At 42.4% G+C, this 20528-nt stretch overlaps 1 protein-coding gene across 1 annotated transcript; it reads left to right on the top strand.

Moving 5' to 3' along the window:
• The first annotated feature begins 1974 nt into the window (after positions 1-1974).
• macf1b (microtubule actin crosslinking factor 1b) lies at positions 1975-15473 on the top strand. The gene is made up of 36 exons (XM_070834798.1): positions 1975-2631; positions 3900-4066; positions 4170-4329; positions 4708-4950; positions 5178-5297; positions 5432-5539; positions 5636-5755; positions 6291-6404; positions 6516-6747; positions 6879-7105; positions 7189-7311; positions 7404-7505; positions 7921-8022; positions 8166-8330; positions 8495-8650; positions 8880-9077; positions 9463-9591; positions 9707-9877; positions 9969-10124; positions 10213-10419; positions 10527-10646; positions 10732-10901; positions 10997-11156; positions 11376-11570; positions 11853-11978; positions 12241-12384; positions 12552-12740; positions 12947-13061; positions 13205-13371; positions 13527-13689; positions 13852-14006; positions 14123-14197; positions 14311-14428; positions 14675-14820; positions 15137-15257; positions 15387-15473. Exons 1-36 carry the CDS (start codon positions 1975-1977, stop codon positions 15410-15412), a joined length of 5847 nt encoding a protein of 1948 aa, XP_070690899.1. The 3' UTR covers positions 15413-15473.
• The last annotated feature ends 5055 nt before the right edge of the window (positions 15474-20528 follow it).

Consider the following 20528-nt stretch of genomic DNA (forward strand, 5'->3'; position numbering starts at 1 on the left):
TGGTAGAATAATGTAGGTCATGGTATTGTTTAGTCTTTCACATGAGACTGAAAGCTGCCCTTAAAATGACTAAACTGCCTTTTCTTTTGCAGTGCTTGAGTGGGCCAGTCTAGTAGATATAATTAAACAACACATTCGCATATTTATTTTTAATACAATATCCCATGTGCTGTGAGGCTCCTCAGCATATCCTCACACACATTGCTGTGAGATTACTGTAGAGACAACCGTGTAATTTAGCAAACGACCGCACATGCGGTGCAGTAACCAGACACGGCACACCCTCTCTCTTGAATTGTTAACCCATGTGAACACGGCCACAGGCACTCTCTCTGCCCTCCTCAGGAGACTGCTGGGCAGTGATCTGAGCTAACTGGGTAATCATTGATCGTGAAGCTGGGGCTTTGTCTGGGCACCACTCTCTGATCTGACTGTGTGCTCCCCTGTGGATCCCTTGACTGCATCATCTGCTCTGCAGAGACATGCAAGATGTAGGTAATTACTATCCTAATGCACATAGAGGCATCATATCAAACTAAGTCATTTTCAGGTTCTCATTTAGTTAGAGGCTGTGATATGTCTTAATTGTAATTAGTTTCCTATGTGGGAGACTCACAAATGAGATAAATATGGGGTGGATATTGACAGTGACAGTGGCATGATGCAAAGTTTTCCTTGGCTGCAGATTTTCTTTGTGTCTAACCTCTAGCAAAGGTGAGACAGTTGCATATTCAGCATAATTCTGCCTCCAGACAGTAATTGACTGTAGCATGGAGCTGCACTACAACAGTAAAAAAAAAAAGTCTGGATTTTCACGCCACAAAAAAATCCCTCTCAGTACTTTATAAAGCCAACATCCCAATTTCCCCTTTGTTGACCCATATTGGCCCCCCCACAGATCTTTAGTCACCAAGCGTGACCTGAGGTGACCTGTATAATTCTGAATGGACCAGTCCAACACCGCCTCAGAGGGAGAACCCGGCTTCAACAGGAACCCTCCCTGTGATCTCCTGATGGGCTCACCTCAGCTCCTCTAGACCAAGATAATTACATTCACCTTTAACCCTCCCGTCAAAACAATGAAGGCACTGAGCTGAGGGGGAAGCAGACAGTCTGACACAGTTTGAAATTGTCACTGCAAATGAGTCTTTTCAGTAATATATCCAACATGCTACAAGCTCCACTGGTGATCATTATGAAAAATCATTAATTTTTGCCTTTTTTCCATAAAAAAAATCCCCATCCAGTCATTCTATACTGCACTCTACTGTTGATTGCCGTATGTTTTCCGAACTACCCCCCGCTGCCCCCATGCCACTCGGTGTTCCTACCCCCCTCTTATTGTCACCCCATAGAAATGAGGCGATGTCTGCGTTTTTATGGCTGTCATATTTGATCAGATCCTCAGCGTGTTTCCCAGGACTGTTCCAGGCTCAGTTAGAGAAAGAGCTGGCTGTTTGCCACCACTCCGCCGTGCCAGGCTCAACAGTGGGATCCTCGACAAGCCTGTCACTTTGATTTCTAAGCCCAGAATATTTCAGTTGGTGATGTGAGATAGATGGGGAGCATGTGTGTATGTGGTCTAAAGGAAGACAAAGGGAAGGGGAATATCCAGGCCAAGTATCTCTGCTGTAGTTCCCTCTGGTCTTTCAGTGCCAAGGAAAGGGCAATGCTGGCACAGAAATACAGCAAATAAAGAATGTGAGAGACTGGTTTCATTTTGTCTAGTAGCTGTTTTCTGAGGATGAAAGCCGTGGAAAGGAGTTCCCAGTGACTTTAAAGCAGAGAGTGTGCTTTTAAAGAAAGAAAAGCAGTGTTGTATTTTTGTTGATTTACACAATGAGCACTTGTTTACTGCATGATGACCCAGAGCTGCCTTGTCTTATTTTAGGTAGCTGAAGGCTGATCTTCCGCATGCATGGCCGAGGGGCCTTACCTCACCTATTACCTCACTAGCCTCTGGGCTGAAGGATTATGGGTAACCTCGTCAGTCGGCCCAGCTGCCTGGGCCAGAAGTCAAAGCATGTGAGGTCAGATGAGGACTTCCTGAAGGAGTGCTACCAACGACGAAGAGAGTGGCAGCCCCAGGAGCAACATGGTGAAGCCAAACCAGAGGTGGCTGTCAAAGACACCGCAAGGGAGGATGCAAACAAGGAGAGAGAGGTGGAGAGCAATAAGGAGACACAGGAAATTGATCATAAGAGGGAGGAGGGGGCTCATACTCCCATTTCGGACAAACCTCTCCGCAGCTCCCCTGCCTCCACAATCAGGAGCAATAGTACACTGGATAACGCTTGGAACAGCAGCCCTTCTCCGATAAAAACATCCCGAAATGGGACACTAACAAGGAGAGCAGTCCCTCCAGAGTTTGCCAGATCCCCGCTGGCTCACCCGGACAAGGGCGCTGCAGAGAGGAGGGCCAGCTTCCAGAGGAGAGACTCCAGGGAAGGAAGCCCCTGGTCCTGGAAGACTTTGGCATCACGAGAGGTTACAGAGGTGACGGAGGTGACGGAGACGACAGTGACTGAAATTGTTGAAGTAACAGAGTATCCATCTGCAGATAAAGGAGGGGACCCCGTAGTCACCAGAACTGTTAGAATCCTGAATGGAGTCGCCGAGGGACTCGCTGAGGTTGATAAAACCACCAACTTTCAAACCTGAAAAAATCTCATTTGTCTTCCATTTTCCATTCTTTTCTCCTCTCATCTGAACTAAAAATTCTCACAGAGACTCTTCCTTTGAAAGCAATGTTTTGTCTCTATGACATTGTGATTTTATGAATTGAATTGTCTTTATTTTGCAGCTCCAAAGTGATGGACACTTAAGCTCAGAACAGGATTCCAGTTTGGATAGATGGAGGGTATGTTTTCACCCAGAACACTTTCCTCCTTGTGTTTCAGCATTAACTCAACATGTTTCACCTGGAGGCATTCATTCATACTTTATTATGGTCTTTCTCAAGGGCACAAGATCTGCCTTGGCACTAAGGGATGTGGCAACAGATTCTGAGACATTTCTCCAAAACCTGGAAGCTTTGCTGACATGGGTCTGTGAGATAGAAGAGCTCACAGCCAATCAGAAACCCCCATCCTCAGAGGTCAAAGTGGTGAAAGCACAGCTCCAAGAACAAAAGGTCTGTTATCACCGACATCACATCACCTCATTTTCTTGTTCTAAAATGCATCTTTGAATTGCTATAGTAAGGGGAATACACCTGAAAGGTTTACCTATAGAAAGGTGTGCTGAGGTCATGGAAAATGTTCAACTGCTTCCTTTATAATATAAATTCAGTTCTATTCACTGGTGAATGGGTGGTGTTCTTAGCCACAATGAGCTCCAGTAAGTCTTTGTGAACATTTCCTGGGGGTATGAAAAAAGCATGGAAGTTTCTCACCTTTCAGCGGTAATCACACCTATTGTGAGCTCCTTGGAAGAGGTGAAACCTGCCTGGCTCGTAACAATGTAAGCTTGACACACGAGACGGGGCCTGCTCCACACTGACACAAAGGCAGAAAAGCACAAGAATGAGGCTTTGGTAAATGTTATTTCTTACTGCAAGCAATTCAATTTCTCTGAAATAACACTTCAAATGCAAGGTAAACATTTGCTCCAGTACTGAGCATTTTTGATATAATACAAAGTAGTCTCTGTGAGGGCTTTCTAATGTTTACCACCTGTCCTTTTTCTTGAAGCTTCAGTCGTGACATGTTATAGACTCCTCCATCTACAGTAAACCTTTTTGATTTCACAAAGTGGCTTGGATGAGGCAGGGTGTACCCCGCCTCTCGTCCGAAGTTAGCTGAGATTGGCTCCAGCTGCCCTGCAATCCTGACAGATAAGCCGTATAGATAATGGATGGATGGATTTCATAAAGTGTGGCTTTACCTCTTTTTATACAGCTCTTACAGCGCCTCCTAACAGACCGGAGGACTAATATGGACTCGATGATGATGGAGGGCCCTCGGCTGGTGGAGGCCCACTCAGGAGAGGAGGGGGAGCAGTCTACGGTCAAGCTCTCCACTCTCAAACGGAAGTGGGAAGCCTTACAGCTGGAGGCAGAGCAAAGGTCAGCTACTGGCAATGCCATACTTTCATTTGTCAAAGTTTACTGTATGATGAAAATCTTACTCACCAATGGTACAAATCGGTGGATGTTTTGCTGTTGGTAGGAGAACGAGTCTGGAGCTCATTCTGCCCAGGGCGCAGCTCTTCCAGGAAGGAGTAGACAGCTTGCAGCAATGGCTCATATCTGTGGAACAGACCCTTGCTGAACTACGAAATGCAGAGAGAGTGATGCTGCATCTCACAGATGCCACGGATAGGGCCAAGGTTAGAACTCTACCATGTATGGTTCATCTGCATACAGTGTAGTAAATGTGCATTGTGCTGTTTGAGTAAAGAACTATAATTTGGACGTGTTGTCATTTTCTTTTAGGCGGTTGTTGAAGAGATTCAAGTAAAAACTGCTGAACTAGGGAAAATACAAAAGTCAGGACATGATCTGATGGAAGCAATTTCAGGTAATGTTTACAACATGAGGTAAAAAATAAATGAGCATAGTATGGTTGGATAAATATTAGTTTGAAATTATCTATACCAATACTAATATACTAATATTTTGTTCTAAAGCTGCCAGTAGCAACAGCAGGCCATTTCTCTGTAAAATGTTAATATCCATTCATTTGTGATTTGTCCTTTGTTTCAGAGGAGGAAGCCCAGCAGGTGCAGGAGAGGATGGATGCTCTGCGTATCCGTTGCTCTGTGCTGAGTCTGAGCAGTCTGGACGTGCTGCAGAGGCTGGAGCAGGCCCTGGAGGCCTCTAGCCGCTGTACGTCCAGCCAGGAAGACCTCCACCTGTGGCTGGGCCGCATTGAGAGAGAGCTCCTGGGGGCAGCAGGAGCTCAGACACATGCTGGAGATGCAGTGTTGTGTGCAGCAGAGAGACAGAGGGTAACATTCCCACACAATCCCACGATGAACCAGTCAGATGCTTTTGCAACATTGCAAACTATTTTCAATGGAAAATAGCCGAAACCTACTGTTCAAGAACTTAACATAATTTGCATACCAATCATATGATTAAAATTCTAATTATTTATAACCCAGCATGTCAGTATTTGTTGCAAAGTGATGTTGCTTTTCAGATGTGATGCTAATATCCAATTTATTCTTATCAGCTGGAACAGGCAGTGGTGAAGGAGATGGCTTGGTTCAGAGACACAGCACTGAGTCTTGAAAAGCTGAAAACCATTAATCTGGATCCAGAGATCATAGCAGAACAACTCTATGAGCAGAAGGTCGGGATATCGTGCAAATATAACTGACTATGAACTAAATGAACAATTTCCCACTTAAATAAAAAGCATTGCAGATTCACTTATATAGTTTCAAATCTGTAAAGATTTAATTTGATATATAATCTCCTTTATAGATTCTGGCCGTGGAGATTCTCCAACACAGGTTCAACATCGAGAAGATGGTGAAGATTGCTGAAATCTTGATGACATACAGTGATGACGGAGAGACACTTGATTTGCAGGTATTGTCCACACTTCATTTCATGTGATCATTCTAACAATAATACAAACAAATATCATTTTTAAGGTGTTTATTTTGTCTGTACTTCTTCATGCAGACCCCATTAGAGGCGTTACAGGAGCAATGCAACACCACCTCAGCCACCAATTCCCACGTGGTCCTGCAGCTCGAGCATGCTCAGTCGCTTCTTCTCCAGTTCTCAGAGGGCCTCGCTGAGGTTTCGCCTTGGCTTGAAGAAACTCAAACCCTAATTGGCCAACTCTCTCTGAGCACAATCAGCTATGAGGCATTTCGGGAACAACAGGACCTCTTACAGGTAGAAGAAATCTGCCTCCTCACATTAGAGTTCCAGCTTTTCTCTTTTTTTTTATCATCCCTTTTTTGTCCAGTTCAACAAAGAAGTCCTTTTATACTTCACAGCCATTTTCCTCTGTGTAAATGAACTGTTCTGTCTAAGAACTTCCTGACAAGGTTACTTTTGCACCAGTGTACTATAATGGCATATCAGTTTTGACAGGAATGCCATGAAAACTGAGAGAATGATTTACTTTTCTGTCCTTTATTCGTTTTAGGGATTAATTTCACATCAGGTTCTTTCAGGGAAACAAAGTCTGCCCTCCAGATTTTTATCAAATCTTTCTTTTTGTCTCTCTCCTGCTAAGGGTCTGAGGGAGTCTATAGCAGAACACAGACCCTTGATTGCACGCTTATGCTCGCTGGCAAAACGGTTGTCGGAATTAAACCCAATTCAGGGAGATGAGTTCTGTCGAAAAGCTACAGAGGCCGAGGAGCAGCACAGAGCCATCAGAGACCGGGTCAGAGAGACTGCTAATCTTCTTGAGGAGTCCTTGCCTCGATTCACACAGGTAAGAATGCTACATCAATGCGGTAAATGTTAGAAACAACCCTAGACTTTGTAATATATTAAAAAAAATATACGCAAGCACACAATTTCACATCTTGTCTCGAACTTGTAGCTTAACGAGAGGATGAGCCTTATCAGAGAGAGCCTTGACCGCCTACGCAGTCGCATACAGACTCCCAGCTCTCTTCAAGGCCTCACCCCAAGGATCCAGGAGCAGCTGCAGGATAACAAGCACACCCTGGATGAGCTGTCCAAGCTGCAGCTGGGCCTTGGCAGTGTCAAGACACAGGCAGACGAGCTGCTGGCTAACACGCAGGCAGCTGGTGATGCAGCTGTCGGCACAGGTAACGTGATCCTGGTTGTATATAGGTATGACACTGTCCTAGTACACATGGGGCTGCAAGTAGCAATGCTATTTACTGTGAGAAAAGGGCCAATTGTAAACAATATTACTGTTGTATCCTTGCAATCTTAGCAATCCATGAGCGAGTGTCAAGCCTGTCCCAGATGTGGGATGAGACACATACTCAGGCCCAGGAAAGAGAGAGCTGGCTGCTCAAACTTTTGGATCTGGCCCTGAAGTTCTGGGGTGATGTCAACGATGTCACGGCTGCTCTTAATGATGCTCAGCAGGCAGTTTTGGATCTCAATGCCAGTCGGACAGACTCCGAAACAATCCGCCAGAGCCTTGAAACCATGCAGGTTTGTCTGGAAGTTCTTCATGTACACGAAGCCCATTTCTGTATAAAACATTGTATAACCTTTTCCATCCTTTCAACTTCTAGACTCTCAGGGAGGATATTGACAGTTTACAGGGAGATCTGGACACCCTTGGTGTTTTGGGAATGGATCTCATGTCAGCATGTGGGGATACAGACAAACCAGATGTCACAAAGAGCCTAGATGAAGTAAGAACCACATTTAAATGAAAAGAAACAACTTTTTAACTCATGAAATTGTGTTGACTAACTTAAAACCTTGTGTTTTTGCTACCTTAAAGCTCTATTGCACATGGAACAACTTGAGCAAACTGTGGACCGAATGTCACAAAAAGCTGGAGGAGTCCTTGCAGATGGCTCTACATTATCAAGACACTATGCAGGTGTGCGTCTATTACAGTATATTTTTGCTATATGTGCATATGCACATACTAACGAATGCTCCATGGTCAGTATAATAGCCCAACCCAACCTATAGCCATAGTGAACAAGACAGTTTGGCCACTGTTATGGCATCCTGCCAAGGGAAAGCTAGTCTTTTGTTCTGTTCTGTCTACTCTTCTGACTTATGACTGACAGATTGTGTGGCCCTACGCCAAAGGCAAATGAGTTTAATGGTGCAAACTGTGTGAGACAGAATCAAAAGACAATGTATATACCAACAGGGCTATATGTTTGGCTGTGGAGAACAAAAGTATTCAATGTTAAAATCACACAGCATTGCAAGAATGGAACTAGTGCTGAGTGATTGTATTCTATTGTGCTTTAATACACCCTCTGTTGTTGTTTTACTAATAGGGTCTTTTTGAGTGGTTAAAGTCAGCTGAGCTGAGGTCTACTGAAGAGTTCATAGTAGGACCTGACCTGGAATCTGTCAAAGATCAGCTCTGCGATCTCAAGGTGAGTTCATATGCTAAAGTTTACTCTTAACCAGCAATGATCACAGTTTTTCTCAGTAAGTATGTTAGTCTTGTAATGTATTCCATTATAACATAAAACATATCAGTCTTGACAATCATATCACATATATTCTGTCTTTCCAGGAGTTTAAGCGAGAACTTTACCAGAAGAAAATTGAGATAGAAAGCCTGAACCATCGCTTTGTGTGCCGGCTGTCACCGGGCTCAGAGCGTCCAGGCTCTGTTTCACCACTGTGTGATTTCAGACAGCGCTGGGACAGCTTAGAGTCAGAGACTGTCAACAGACAGGTGAGCATACACAAGCACATATCATTATTTAACATTTAACATATCAACATCAACATATAAGCATTCCACCATATCCACTATATGTAAAATGTTAATTCAGACAGCTGGCCTAGCTGGAAAACGAGCAAATCATAAATTTTACTTTTTTCCTGTGCTGCCACCAGCATCAACTGGAGTGTGCTCTGCTGGGTCTGGGACAGTTCCAAAACACACTGGATGAACTGCATACATGGCTTTCTCGGACCGCTGAACAACTGCAGAACAGCCAGCCAATCAGCATCGACCTCCAAGCCTGTGAAATAGAGTTGGCCAAACACAAGGTTAGTGGTGGCCCCAATACAACAACATTTCAAAATAAGCCTCTCATCATATCATAGTCAGGCTCTGCTGTAAATGTGAGAGAGCTCTTTCAAACTTTGAAGGTCTCACAAAACTTTGTAACTCTCAGCTCTCTCATAGAGCTGTGAGTTTATCTGCTTATCTGCATTTGAATTACACAGACACTGATACTATGATGAGTCTCTAACCTCTAATGCTTCTTTTTCTAAGGTCTTGCGTAATGATGTCATGTCCCATGTTCGCACGATGGAGTCCCTGAACCAGGCAGGCAGGGGGCTGCTGGAGGCTGGGTCTGGGGACAGCCCGCATGGTGTGCAGTCCCGGCTGGAGCAACTCAATGAAAGCTGGGAGTTTGTCCGCTGTGAGACTGAACGCAGGCAGCTGGAATTAGAAAACAGACTGAGTCAGGTGAAGAGAGAAAAACAGATCCATTATTTTGTTACAGTTGCAAAAAAAAAATAGTGCCTGCAAATATATAGAAAACTGATATGCAATATATTAAGATGCAGTATTTTCTCAGCTAGCCTGCATTTTTTTGTTTCATTATTGGTGTAACATGGTGCCCTCTAGTGGTGATGATAAAAATGAACACAGAAGTGTGTAGTGGGGAGTCCAAATTTAACATCATAAAATCAGTCACAGTTTATAGAGGAAATAATAATTTGAACCATGAAATGAAAATATACAGTAAAAGCCAAATCATATTTCATCAATTGGCAGTCATTGTTCCTCGTATGCTTACATAAAATATACAAAGATGTATCGAATATTGATTCTTTTGTTTTTACTGTAGGTACAAGATGTTACAATGGAAATACAGGATCTTCTTCAGTGGTTGGAGAACACAGACCTAAGACTCTCCTCCTCTAAAACCATCTGGAGTAAGCCGGACTCTGCCAGCGAAAGGCTTAATGCACACTTGGTAAAATCGACCAGACTTTAATAAAGAGATATGAAAGAATTAGTATAATAATTTGTAACCCAGAAAAAAAATAATTTCTTCTCTAAAACCTCATTGTCTTTCTCACCCATAAAAGGAGCTGTGCAATGAGATGGAGTCAAAGCTCCACGCCTACACAGATGTGAAGAATGCCATCCACAGGATGCTGGAGAGCGGCAATGTTGTTCGGGGATCGAGCACCGAACACAGCCTTTCTATTCTGGAACAGAAATGGTCTTCTGTTTACAGCAAAGTCCAGGAGCGAAAGGTTATTTAACTCTTCATTGTCATGTGTCATACTGGTGCTTTTTCATATGTTTAAAGCATGATTATATCTGAGTGTTGTGCTGTTCCCACAGGCAATGCTTACCGAAGGTTTGAGTCTGGCCAAGGAGTTCCACAGTAATGTCCAGGAACTTCTCACTAAGATGAGCAAGTGCGAAGAGTCCATCGGGCTTCTTCCTGCTCCCAGCTTTGTTCTGGACACAGTTTGTACTCAACTGCAGGATCACAAAGTGGGTCTTTTCATCTGTCCGCTTCAGATCCAGAATTACAGACACATTTGGAAGTATGATGGCTCATGAAATACATTTATTTGTGCAGACGCTGGTGAATGAGGTGAACAGCTACGGCGAGAAGAAGAGCACAGTCCAGAACACAGCCTGTAGACTAACAGAGCTGAGCAGGAAGGAAGACTGCGATGTCATTCATAACCTCATCATGACCGTTCAGGACCGCTACAAGAAGCTACAGCAGCGCGCTTTAGAAAGAAGTAGGGCGCTGGAGGAGGTCAAAAAAAGTGCCAAACAGGTATACAACAATATCATCTCCAATGTAAATGGATGATCCTCTCCATCTTTCTAAAACTACACAAGTACTGTAGGTGTGACCATCTGTCTTTGTTTCTCGCATTTCAGTTTAATGAATCATGGCGCCTGCTTGTGGACTGGATGACGGAGGTGGAACAGACATTAGACACGCATAAAGAGATTGCGGTGTCCCATGAGGAGATCAAACAACAACTGACTGAGCAGAAGGTGCAGCAGGCATCACAGTGAATAGCTCTTTGTTATATGCTGCATGTGTATGAATTCCTTCGCTGACTGCTTTTTTCTCAATCAGGAGTTCCAGAAACTGCTGAGGTCAAAGAGGCCCATGTACGAAGCTACATCGAAGAAGGGACGCAGCCTTCATGAAAGAGCTAAAACCGGCCATGATCGGCAGCATTTGGAGAATCTGCTGGCTGAACTCAAGGACACATGGGACACCATCAGTGGCAAGTCTATGGAGAGGTATGGCACACATTCAGATCTCTGTTTCTATCTAAGTATTAAAAAAAAATCCTGATCTTGAAAACTGACTCAATATTCTGGTTTGCTTCTCTCAGACAACATAAGCTGGAGGAAGCACTGCTGTTCTCAGGCAGATTCACTGATGCTCTCCAAGCACTGAATGACTGGCTGTATAGAGCAGAGCCGCAGCTAGCTGAGGATGTTCCTGTTGGTGGAGACAAAGACATGGTCCACAACCTGATAGACAAACACAAGGTACAACACCTATCATATATATGTATGTGTGGTGTGAATAATTCACAATGTTAAACAGATAGAAACACCAATAGAAACACACAACTCATTCTAATTTGGTTGTAATTGAGTGTTTGGTGATTTGTTTACAGTCATTATACTTCTTATGTGGTCATGACTTGTGCAATATGCTTTCTTGTAGTGAAATGGCATTTTCTCAGCAAATGTACTCTTTTTAAGGCCTTCCAAAAGGAGTTGGGGAAGCGAGCCGGGTGCATTAGGACCCTGAAGCGCTCCGTAAGGGATCTGACCCGGAGCAGCACAGCCGATGCTCACTGGCTGCAGGAGCAGATGGATGAGCTGGAGGGCCGCTGGGAGGCTGTGTGCAAACTGTCAGTCAGCAAGCAGGACAGACTGGAGGCTGCACTTCAGCAGGTAGTTCTCATAAATAATAAAGGTGAAAGCTTAATGAGCTCCTAAATTCTGTCAGCAGCTGTAAGTGTGACAAAAAAATGAGTAGTAGTTTCATTCAGAATTTTCATAGGCTGGAATACTGGAGCCTATGCACAAAATTCAGATTGCAAGTAGCTATAGTCTATAAACTGTATCATATCAGCAATGGGTGCCAGTTGATTTGCTGATATCTCATCATTAATACTAATACTGAGTAGGGCCAACCCCTGCTATTATCCTAATCTTTGTATTTGCTCTCCTTAGGCTGAGAAGTTTGATGGCCTTGTCCACTCTTTCATGGAACGCCTCACTGAGGCAGAGAGGATACTGAAGTATGGGGTGATACCAGAGGAGGAGGAAGCTTTGCTTGCTTTCCACAAACAACACAAGGTCAGTATAACATGAAGCTTTGACAAACCTTATAGAGGGATGTATTTTCCCGTCTTATCTGCTTCTGGGGATGGCCAAAGGTCAGTGTCTGCAACAGAACAACAAGTTAGTGGCGATAAGGCTAGTCAAGCAGGGTGGACATTGAAGCTCTTCCTACACACTTTGTGGTAAACAAACTACAAGCTAGTGACTCATCCTAGATCAGAATATGTGTTTTACTGAATGAAACTCTGAATAAACTATTTTTCTTTTCTCTCCAAAGGAATCAATGGACGCCCTGCAGGATCATGCAGTGGCGCTGCACAACATCCAGTGTCTGGGGGAGGAGATCCTGGCCTCCTGTCACCCAGACTCCATAATCACCCTAAAATCTTGGATCAGTGTCACTAAGACCCGCTATGAGGAGGTGAGTGCAAATGTTAATTTCCATAGAGAGACTGAAAATGTTTTGAAGACAGAGGGACACTGCTTTCATACCTTAAGCAGTTTCTAACTTGTGAAACAGTGTGAACATCTGAGGGAATCTGCATGAAACTAGTGTAATTTTCTCCCACTCCTTGTTTTCTGAGCTAGGTTCAGACCTGGGCTCAACAACAGGGCCAGAAGATCCAGACCAGCTTGGCAGCGCTGGAGGCAGAAAGAGAGGAAGTCCAGAGGCTACTGGACTGGATCTCCTCAGCAGAGGAAGCCCTCAACCTCAGAGACCAAGAGCCTCTGCCTGAGAGCACAGAGCAGAACCAAGAACTGATTGAGCAGCACACAGTACGGTTTCTCTCTCTTCCATGATCTACCTCCTACACCATCTAACTGTCCTCTCCGTCAAATAGAGACTGCCTCTTTACTACATTACATATTGGTTAATGGTTAGATTGGGTTTGGTTACAATGTAGCCAGACAATTAACCACTTACAGAACATTAAGAAGCATCTTAGCTGTGCCATGTTATCACTTATCATCCTTTTCTGCAGGTGTTCATGGAGGAGTTGAATAAAAAGTTTCCAGAGGTGGAAAATGCCACAAAGTCCTGCAAACGCAAGAGCATTTCTAAACACCAAATTTCCCCCAGCAAACGGCCTCTCTCAAGTAAGCCACCACGAGAACAGTACAGTTCACATTCTATTAGCACATTATTGTAATAAGCCACTGACACTCACTGCTAATGATTTGTAAAGTAGAAAGTTTCCTGAGCTGATTCCAGGTTCCCATGTTGCTGTTTCTCCATCCAGAGAGGAGAAGCGCTCTGAAGATGCAGCCCGTTGTACCGGTTCCCCTGGAGCACCTCGACCCCCAGACCCCAGAGCTCAGTCGGCTGGTCAGTCAGTGGCAAAAGCTTTGGCTCCTGTCTGTGGCCAGACAAAACCGTCTGGAGCAACACCAGCAAATGCTTAAAGAGGTTATTCCACTTTTTTCACATGAGCCCATTTGAACAGGTTATGGTGCTGACTAGTATATTAGAAAATTCTTGTGTTGTAGGACATTTGGCACTACAGACCTACATCTAATGTAATAACCAACAAAGAAATTGTAACATTTTGCATTTCTGTGTAGATGGAAGAATTTGCAAACTTCGACTTCAATATTTGGCGAAAGCGTTACATACAGTGGATCAGTCATTTGAAGTCACGGATTTTAGACGTGTTCCGCAGCATCGACCGGGACCAGGACGGACGCATCAGCCAGAAGGAATTTGTTGATTATGTTCTTGCCTCCAGTAAGACCCATTCGTCCTAAACCATTTCAGTAATTCAATGTATCACACATTCTGAGTGACTTCAACATACATCTCCGCTGTTTTTGCTTATGCACTGCAGCATTTGTCTATTTAAGTTAACACAGTTTTAAATATCCTTGACTTTACTCCTCTCAACTACAGAATTTCCCACCAACTCTCTGGAGATGAACGCAGTGGCAAACATCTTCGACATGAACAGTGACGGCTACATTGACTACTATGAGTTTGTGAGTGCGCTTCACCCCAGCCGAGATCCCTACAGGAAAACACTGGACGCAGATCAAATCAACGAAGAGGTACGGACAGCGTGTGCATAAGAAAACACACACATGTGGCTTGATTCATTAGCGTGGTTGTTTATTGTGACTGTTGTTCTCACTGAGACACTATCTCGTTATTTTGGCTGCTTTAGGTGAGTCGTCAGGTATCGCAGTGTAACTGTCCCAAAAGGTTCCAAGTGGAGCAAATAAGTGCCAATAGATACAGGGTGAGTCAACTTGAAACACCACTCATATGCTGGAATTGAAGTACAGAGATGCCACAGCAACAAGGGGTTCAAAAGTTATAACTTGCAATACATATTTTGTCTGTTCGCTGCAGTTTGGAGATTCACAACAGTTGCGGATGGTTCGTATCCTGCGTAGCACTTTGATGGTAAGGGTGGGAGGAGGCTGGACTGCTCTAGACGAGTTCCTGGTCAAGAATGACCCCTGCAGAGGTCAGTACTCTACTGCTAACTTCCATTATAAAATGAGATATTAACAAACCAACATGTCAATGTGTCCCACTGAGTATCTGTTTTGGTTAAGTTTTGATATTCTAATAATTTTACTCTGAATATTGTCTACCATTTGAATACAGATATATCTTATACTGACCTATATTGGCAATCTTGCTTCAATTATTTATTCACACGCAGGTTTTTACATTATTCTGTTAAACTCCCCTACTGTGTCGCCAACAGTGAAAGGCAGAACCAACCTGAAGATCAAGGAGAAGTACTTGTCTCCCGCAGGAAGCTCCTCTAAGGGTTTGACTGTCAGCAGGTCTAACTCAAGCCTCAGCCTCTACAGCAGTGCCTCTGCCCCCACCAGCCCCATGACACGCAAGGTAAGACAAAAGCTTTGTGCTGTAGTAACATCCTGTTATTTATTTATTTTATGGAAATCAATGTATTTAGGTGCTACATGTGGCGTTTAATTGACAAAATGTCACAACCACACACGTACATCTTGTAATCAATTAAGACAAAGTCAGAATCTTATCTATAAAAAGAATAGAGTGATACCAGGACAGTAGCAACATCCTTTAAACCAAGTTTTCTTGAATGTACTTTTAAGGAATATAAAATACTACATTTGGCACTATTTTACCATTGAGACATCTCACTTATTCACTCTTACTTAAAAACATGTCCTGCTTTCAGGCATTACTCCGCAGAAGTTTCTCAGGTGACCGCTGCATTCGCCCCAGGAGTTCCATCGCTGCTTTGAGCTCTGATGTGCAGTTTGTCACAACAGGGACGGACACTTCTCCCTCGCCATCAGGTGAGCCAATCAGTTATTCAGTTATTGTAAAAGAACTCTAATTTTCATGCAATGTTTTCACACAAACATAAAAAGAACTCCTAACTTGAGAAGTTGAGTGAACGGTTTTTGTTTTTGTGCACCCTGCAGATGAAGCTGAGAGGTTACCCACATGATTACGTGTGCCTCTGAGCATCATGTGTACGCTGCAGTGCTGAACCCAAACACAGCCTAGGGGGCCCGAAACAGAGCGATGAGCAGATGTAACATGATAGAGGGGCCGAAAAAACAATGCATCAGTCACATCTGAAGAGCAGACCCTGACGGAAAAGTCCAGCGAAGGTCAGCAGAGGTGATGCTGAGGGTTCTTTAACTGTGAGAAATCTGCAAGAAGGATTGTGTCTTCTGTGTGTGGACAATGAGGAAGTCAGTCCAAATGCAAGACAAAGATTTTTTTTTGTCCCCACCTACATTTCATACATTAATATCTGATTGTGTAGAGAGTAGGAATTGAAAAGTTCTGCATGGATGCTTATTGCATGATAGCAAGAGCCTTGCTTAAATCAGGTTTTGTATTTTTTTTTTTTTTCCAGCTTTTTGGTTGTAAAAATGAGCAAAGTCAGAATCCAAGAATAATGCTCTGTCATGGGCAGCAATGTGGTGTAATTGATTTAAAAGTGACATACAGCAAGAACACGTTTGTACATGGTATTTAAAGCTGCCCCAACTAGCATCCAAAAAACACATATACCAAAACCATAAGTTTGTGAAGGGTATAGTATACTGTCCTTCGACTTTGTGATATTTTTGTCTTTATTTCATTCCATGAGGATGACATTGTTGGCAGGGCCACACTATTTTTGTTTTTTAAGTTTTTTGACACCGTGTTTTCAAATAAGTATGTATTTTTATCGTTCTTTATTGTAAGGATGTTTTAAACACTGGAGATTGTGTAATGAACAATGCACTGAAGTACGACAGGTCATTGTTGATATGTAGAGATTATTTTCTCAGGATTGGTTTTGCCTTTGGGTGTGCGTATTTCTGTGGAACATTACTGTGAACATGTAGGTGTTTTGTTTTCTCTATAACATTGTGCTTCCTGGGAAAGTTTTGTTTAGCACATTCTTTTCATAAAAATGCACTTTTCTGTGTCCTACTACTCTAGATAGGTTGTTATGCTTAGTGGGAGACTTGGCAGTTGTCAGGAGTGAGAGAATTAATTTGTCATGAGAATGCACTGGAGGTGATGTCTGGTTGAACCGTGTAGTTTTTAAAGTGAAGTCTATCTTTTAGTTTCTTTGTTTTCCCTTCCCAGCCTCTTTTACCAAAAGCAGTATATTTTCAATTTTCTGTATTTCTGTCTCAATGTCTTTTTTCCTCCTCTAATCCATTCAAAACTGTCTTGATTTTATTACTCTACTTTTAAAGGTGTCACTACATCCACTTTCTCCATCCATGATCCTGAAGATACCAATATGCAGCAGCAAAAAAATATTGTAATACATTTTCCCTGAGAGATAAACAGTGTTGCACTGTGCCTGGCTTTCACTTTTGTTTCATTATTGAGCAACTAATCACAGCATCTTATCAGCAATGTAAAGTTACTGTATTTGTATGTGTACATTTGTACTAGAACTACCTGAGGTTGAAGACAGTAGCTTATATGTACCTAATGGCATTTGGTCTATGCAGTTGTCAAAAGGATTTTTTAAAGTCAAAAATGTTTTTACATAAAATACCTTTTACTCTTGGCTTCAATATATTGATGTTGGACAAGGTTGAAATTTTACTATACTGTAAAAATACAGTAGCCAGATTTCACTTCTATTGCTATGCACCCTAATCTCTCTGTACTGTAAATGTTTCTATACCCAGCACTCATTCTGATGTCTAATTTAGGGAAACTGTAGATGAATGTCACTAATAATTGTACGTCCACTTGTATAAAAAAAAAAACACATCTTTTTGTAATAAAAAAATATTTGCCATGACTGTTACCTCATTAATATTTTACAGTACTGCAATCACAGCCATTTTGCCAGAAAATCAGATAAAGGATGCATTTTACTAAAACATCCTACAAATAGATTGTCCAAATGATGAATTTATTTAAGTCACAGTTTGTCCCTTTATTCAGACTGTTAATGGCAAACAGTTGCTTTTACACATCCAGCAGTTACGGTGCAACATTATCATTCATTTGTAGTCGTTTTCTAGTTACCTGATAAACATAAGTCCACAGCTCCACTGTGGTTACCAGCTGTTTGCTAACTGTGTCAGTCTGCTGGTTGGTGCTGAGCAGATAGTGTACAGTGGGTCAATAGAGCATTTTGCAGGAAACAGCTGCCTGCTGTGTCCAAAAGCATCACTATGAGGGCAGTGAGAGTAAACCAAACTCTAAGTTGAGGGCTGCTTTAAAGTTCATGCAGCAAAGTTGTTTGCTGACAGTTGCCTATTTGTATATGCAGCTAATTTGATGCAACACTGGTGTCATAGTTTTGATCACCTGATGAATGTACATTAAGTCCAATATTTGCCTTCCTTCCCGCTCTGTTTTGGTCTCCACCAACTCCTGAGGGAAATATCTGCCTCTTCAGCTGTTAAACAAGTTATGTTCACCAGCTAGTTGCTAATTTTGTCTGTTTGATGCTGAGCAGACAGACAAAGCAAGCAACAGACAAATGAGCATCCAAATGTTCAGTTGAAAGAATACTAGTCACCATAACAAGGAGAAAGGTCAGGTGTACATAGTCCCGTGTTTGGTATCTTATCTCAATGATAAATTCTCAATGGCAGAAATTCTATCTGTCGATCTCCAGCTCAACTGCAGGTCCCCAGCTCAAGTTGCCCTCCTGTTGGTGTCTAACAAGTGAATCTTTCAGACTCGCTTGCGCCGTACATGCAGTACCAAAAACACAGACATATTTGTTTAAACACAGAGCCCAGCAGTTTTGAGAAAGAAAGCAGAGTATTGTACTTCTACACAAATATTCGCCATGACACCAGTTCACAGGAGTGCCCTGTGAACTGGTGTCATGTTTATCAAAACAAAACAACACTGTCCTGTGACCGCTCACTATTGTGCACACCGTGGGCATAATATGCAAATGGAATGAAATGAACTGTACAGCAATATTATTAGTCCTCCTTACAACAAACTGTCCCACACCCACCCACATTTCCAATCTAATTACTAGATGCTGTTAGTACTGATCAGAGCGATTACAACCTGTTAAAAAAATGAAAGCGATGCTGCGGTTTGTGTTTGTTTTGTCAGCAGTGTAAATTCAATGCTGAAACTCACGCTAGAATGCATCTTCAATCGAAGTTAATGGGACATCGAGAGATAATTTGCCCGATGTTGGTGCGCTTTTAGGGGACTGGAAAAACACCCCACTTGTATGGAAGGATCTCGCCTCTCGTTTATTGTTTTCCCTGTCACCCTTCACCTGTGTTTTTACATGTTATCTGAATGCCCTTGATGCTATTATCATTGCCCGTCTTCCAGGTGTATTCATTATCCACAAGGGAAAAGAACAACTGCACTCATGCCAGTGAAAAATAAGCAATAATCATTTTTAAGTATAAACCAGTTAAGTTGAATACAAATCTGGGACAGGAAAAAACAGAGACTGAATCAACATTTGGCAGCAATTAACAAACCAAAGTTTAAATTTGTTAGTAACACCACAATCACCTTAATCCCACATCCAAGAAAGCTCAAATCATTATTATTTTCTGTAATCAAAAGTGATTTGTTTTACTGTCACAAGACTAAAAAGAAATGTTATTATTCAGGAAAGGGAACATGTAGTACCAGTCAGAGCAGCAGTGGTTACAAGGGCACTCAAACGAGATGCCATGAGGTTAGTGCTCAACAGGAGTCATTCATTTTGGCTGGAATTTGTGCTGAACAAAAGCCAGACTGACCCCAACCAAACACCCACTCAGACAGCACCGAAAGCTGTCCAAAGTCATCTTCTGGTTGGCTAAGCTCACCACACTGCACCCTCTACAAAATAGCTGTGTTCATGTACTACACTCATCAGATTCTGTCCTTTCTCCTACTTTTTTGGCCCTTGGTTCTCTTTCCCCCATCCATTCTCTCTCCTTCCTTTCCCACTCGACCTCATTCCCTTCCTCCGCCCACCTCTGCTGCTAAGGACTTTGATTCCCAAACTGGACCCCTGGCTCTGCCCTTTGTTGTCACATGACACAGATTCAGAGACCCAGAGTTGTAAAGTACAAAGCACTCAAGTCAATGTGCATGCATACTCCATGCACAGAAACATCAGAAGGCCACTTATGCATCTGAACAGAGGAGCCCTCAGCTGATATCGTGCTGCACTTGTGTAATCTCTCACCAGAGCTTACTTTAAACTTCCATTCCCACAAGCAGGTAGGTGGTATCTTTTCTAATTTAGAATGATGAATAGAAGTAATTTAAAATGTTCAAAGGAGTTCAGACATAGTTTATGGTGTTTTTTTGTTAAGTTGCGTAATCTTTTAATGAGGTCATTTGCTCATCATAGTTTAAAGTTTTGGAAACACAAGTGCAAGTTTTCCACTGCACTATTTAGTTTGGCCTTAGCAACGGTCCTCATCTGACCCAACATTATAAGATTTGTATTACATCAGCATTCACCGCTGTAAAAAAAACTTTTGATACTTTTGATGCCACTTAAATATATATTCTTAAAGAGAGATTTGACATTCTAAAACAGTTTTACTTCACCTTAACTCAGGAAATTTTTATACATTTTTAAGTGCTTAATTGCAATATAAGATAGAGGCAATAATATCAGCGTCAATGTGCAATAGTAATTACGATACCAATCCGCCTTCATTCTTAACCTTGTCCAAGCAACACTCATTCTTCCCATCCTCTGAGCTCACAACCTTGAAAAAGGAACTGTTTTGACTGTCCATGGACAATATTATCACAGACTCATGTGAGCTTAGAGAAGCTTCTTGTTTATTTAGTTTTTTAGAATGTTGTACATTCATGCTGGCTCTTTAAGTCATTGCTGTTTAACAAAATCACAAATGATTTCATAAATTAAAATTTCCACCCGATGGTACTTTTAAAGGGCTTAAGTGATCATCACATTTGGTGCACTGTGTGCATTCAAAAGCTGTCGTGATCTTTAGCTCAAAATGTTGGGTTTTTTTTCTCATGGCAACATTAAAGGAAAAGTCAGGGGATAACTAAAGTCTGCTGGGTTTATCATCTGGGGCCCATGGATGTCTGTACCAGATTTCATGGCAATCATCCAATGGTTTCTGACA

This window comes from Pempheris klunzingeri, chromosome 8 (genome assembly GCF_042242105.1).
Source record: "Pempheris klunzingeri isolate RE-2024b chromosome 8, fPemKlu1.hap1, whole genome shotgun sequence".
Taxonomy (NCBI): Eukaryota; Metazoa; Chordata; class Actinopteri; order Acropomatiformes; family Pempheridae; genus Pempheris; species Pempheris klunzingeri.

Coding starts and splice junctions, on each gene's coding strand:
- macf1b (XM_070834798.1), top strand. CDS start 1,975: ATGGGTAACCTCGTCAGTCGGCCCAGCTGCCTGGGCCAGAAGTCAAAG. Junction 4,067..4,169: donor CAGCTGGAGGCAGAGCAAAG/GTCAGCTACTGG, acceptor TGCTGTTGGTAG/GAGAACGAGTCTGGAGCTCA. Junction 8,331..8,494: donor CAGAGACTGTCAACAGACAG/GTGAGCATACAC, acceptor TGCTGCCACCAG/CATCAACTGGAGTGTGCTCT.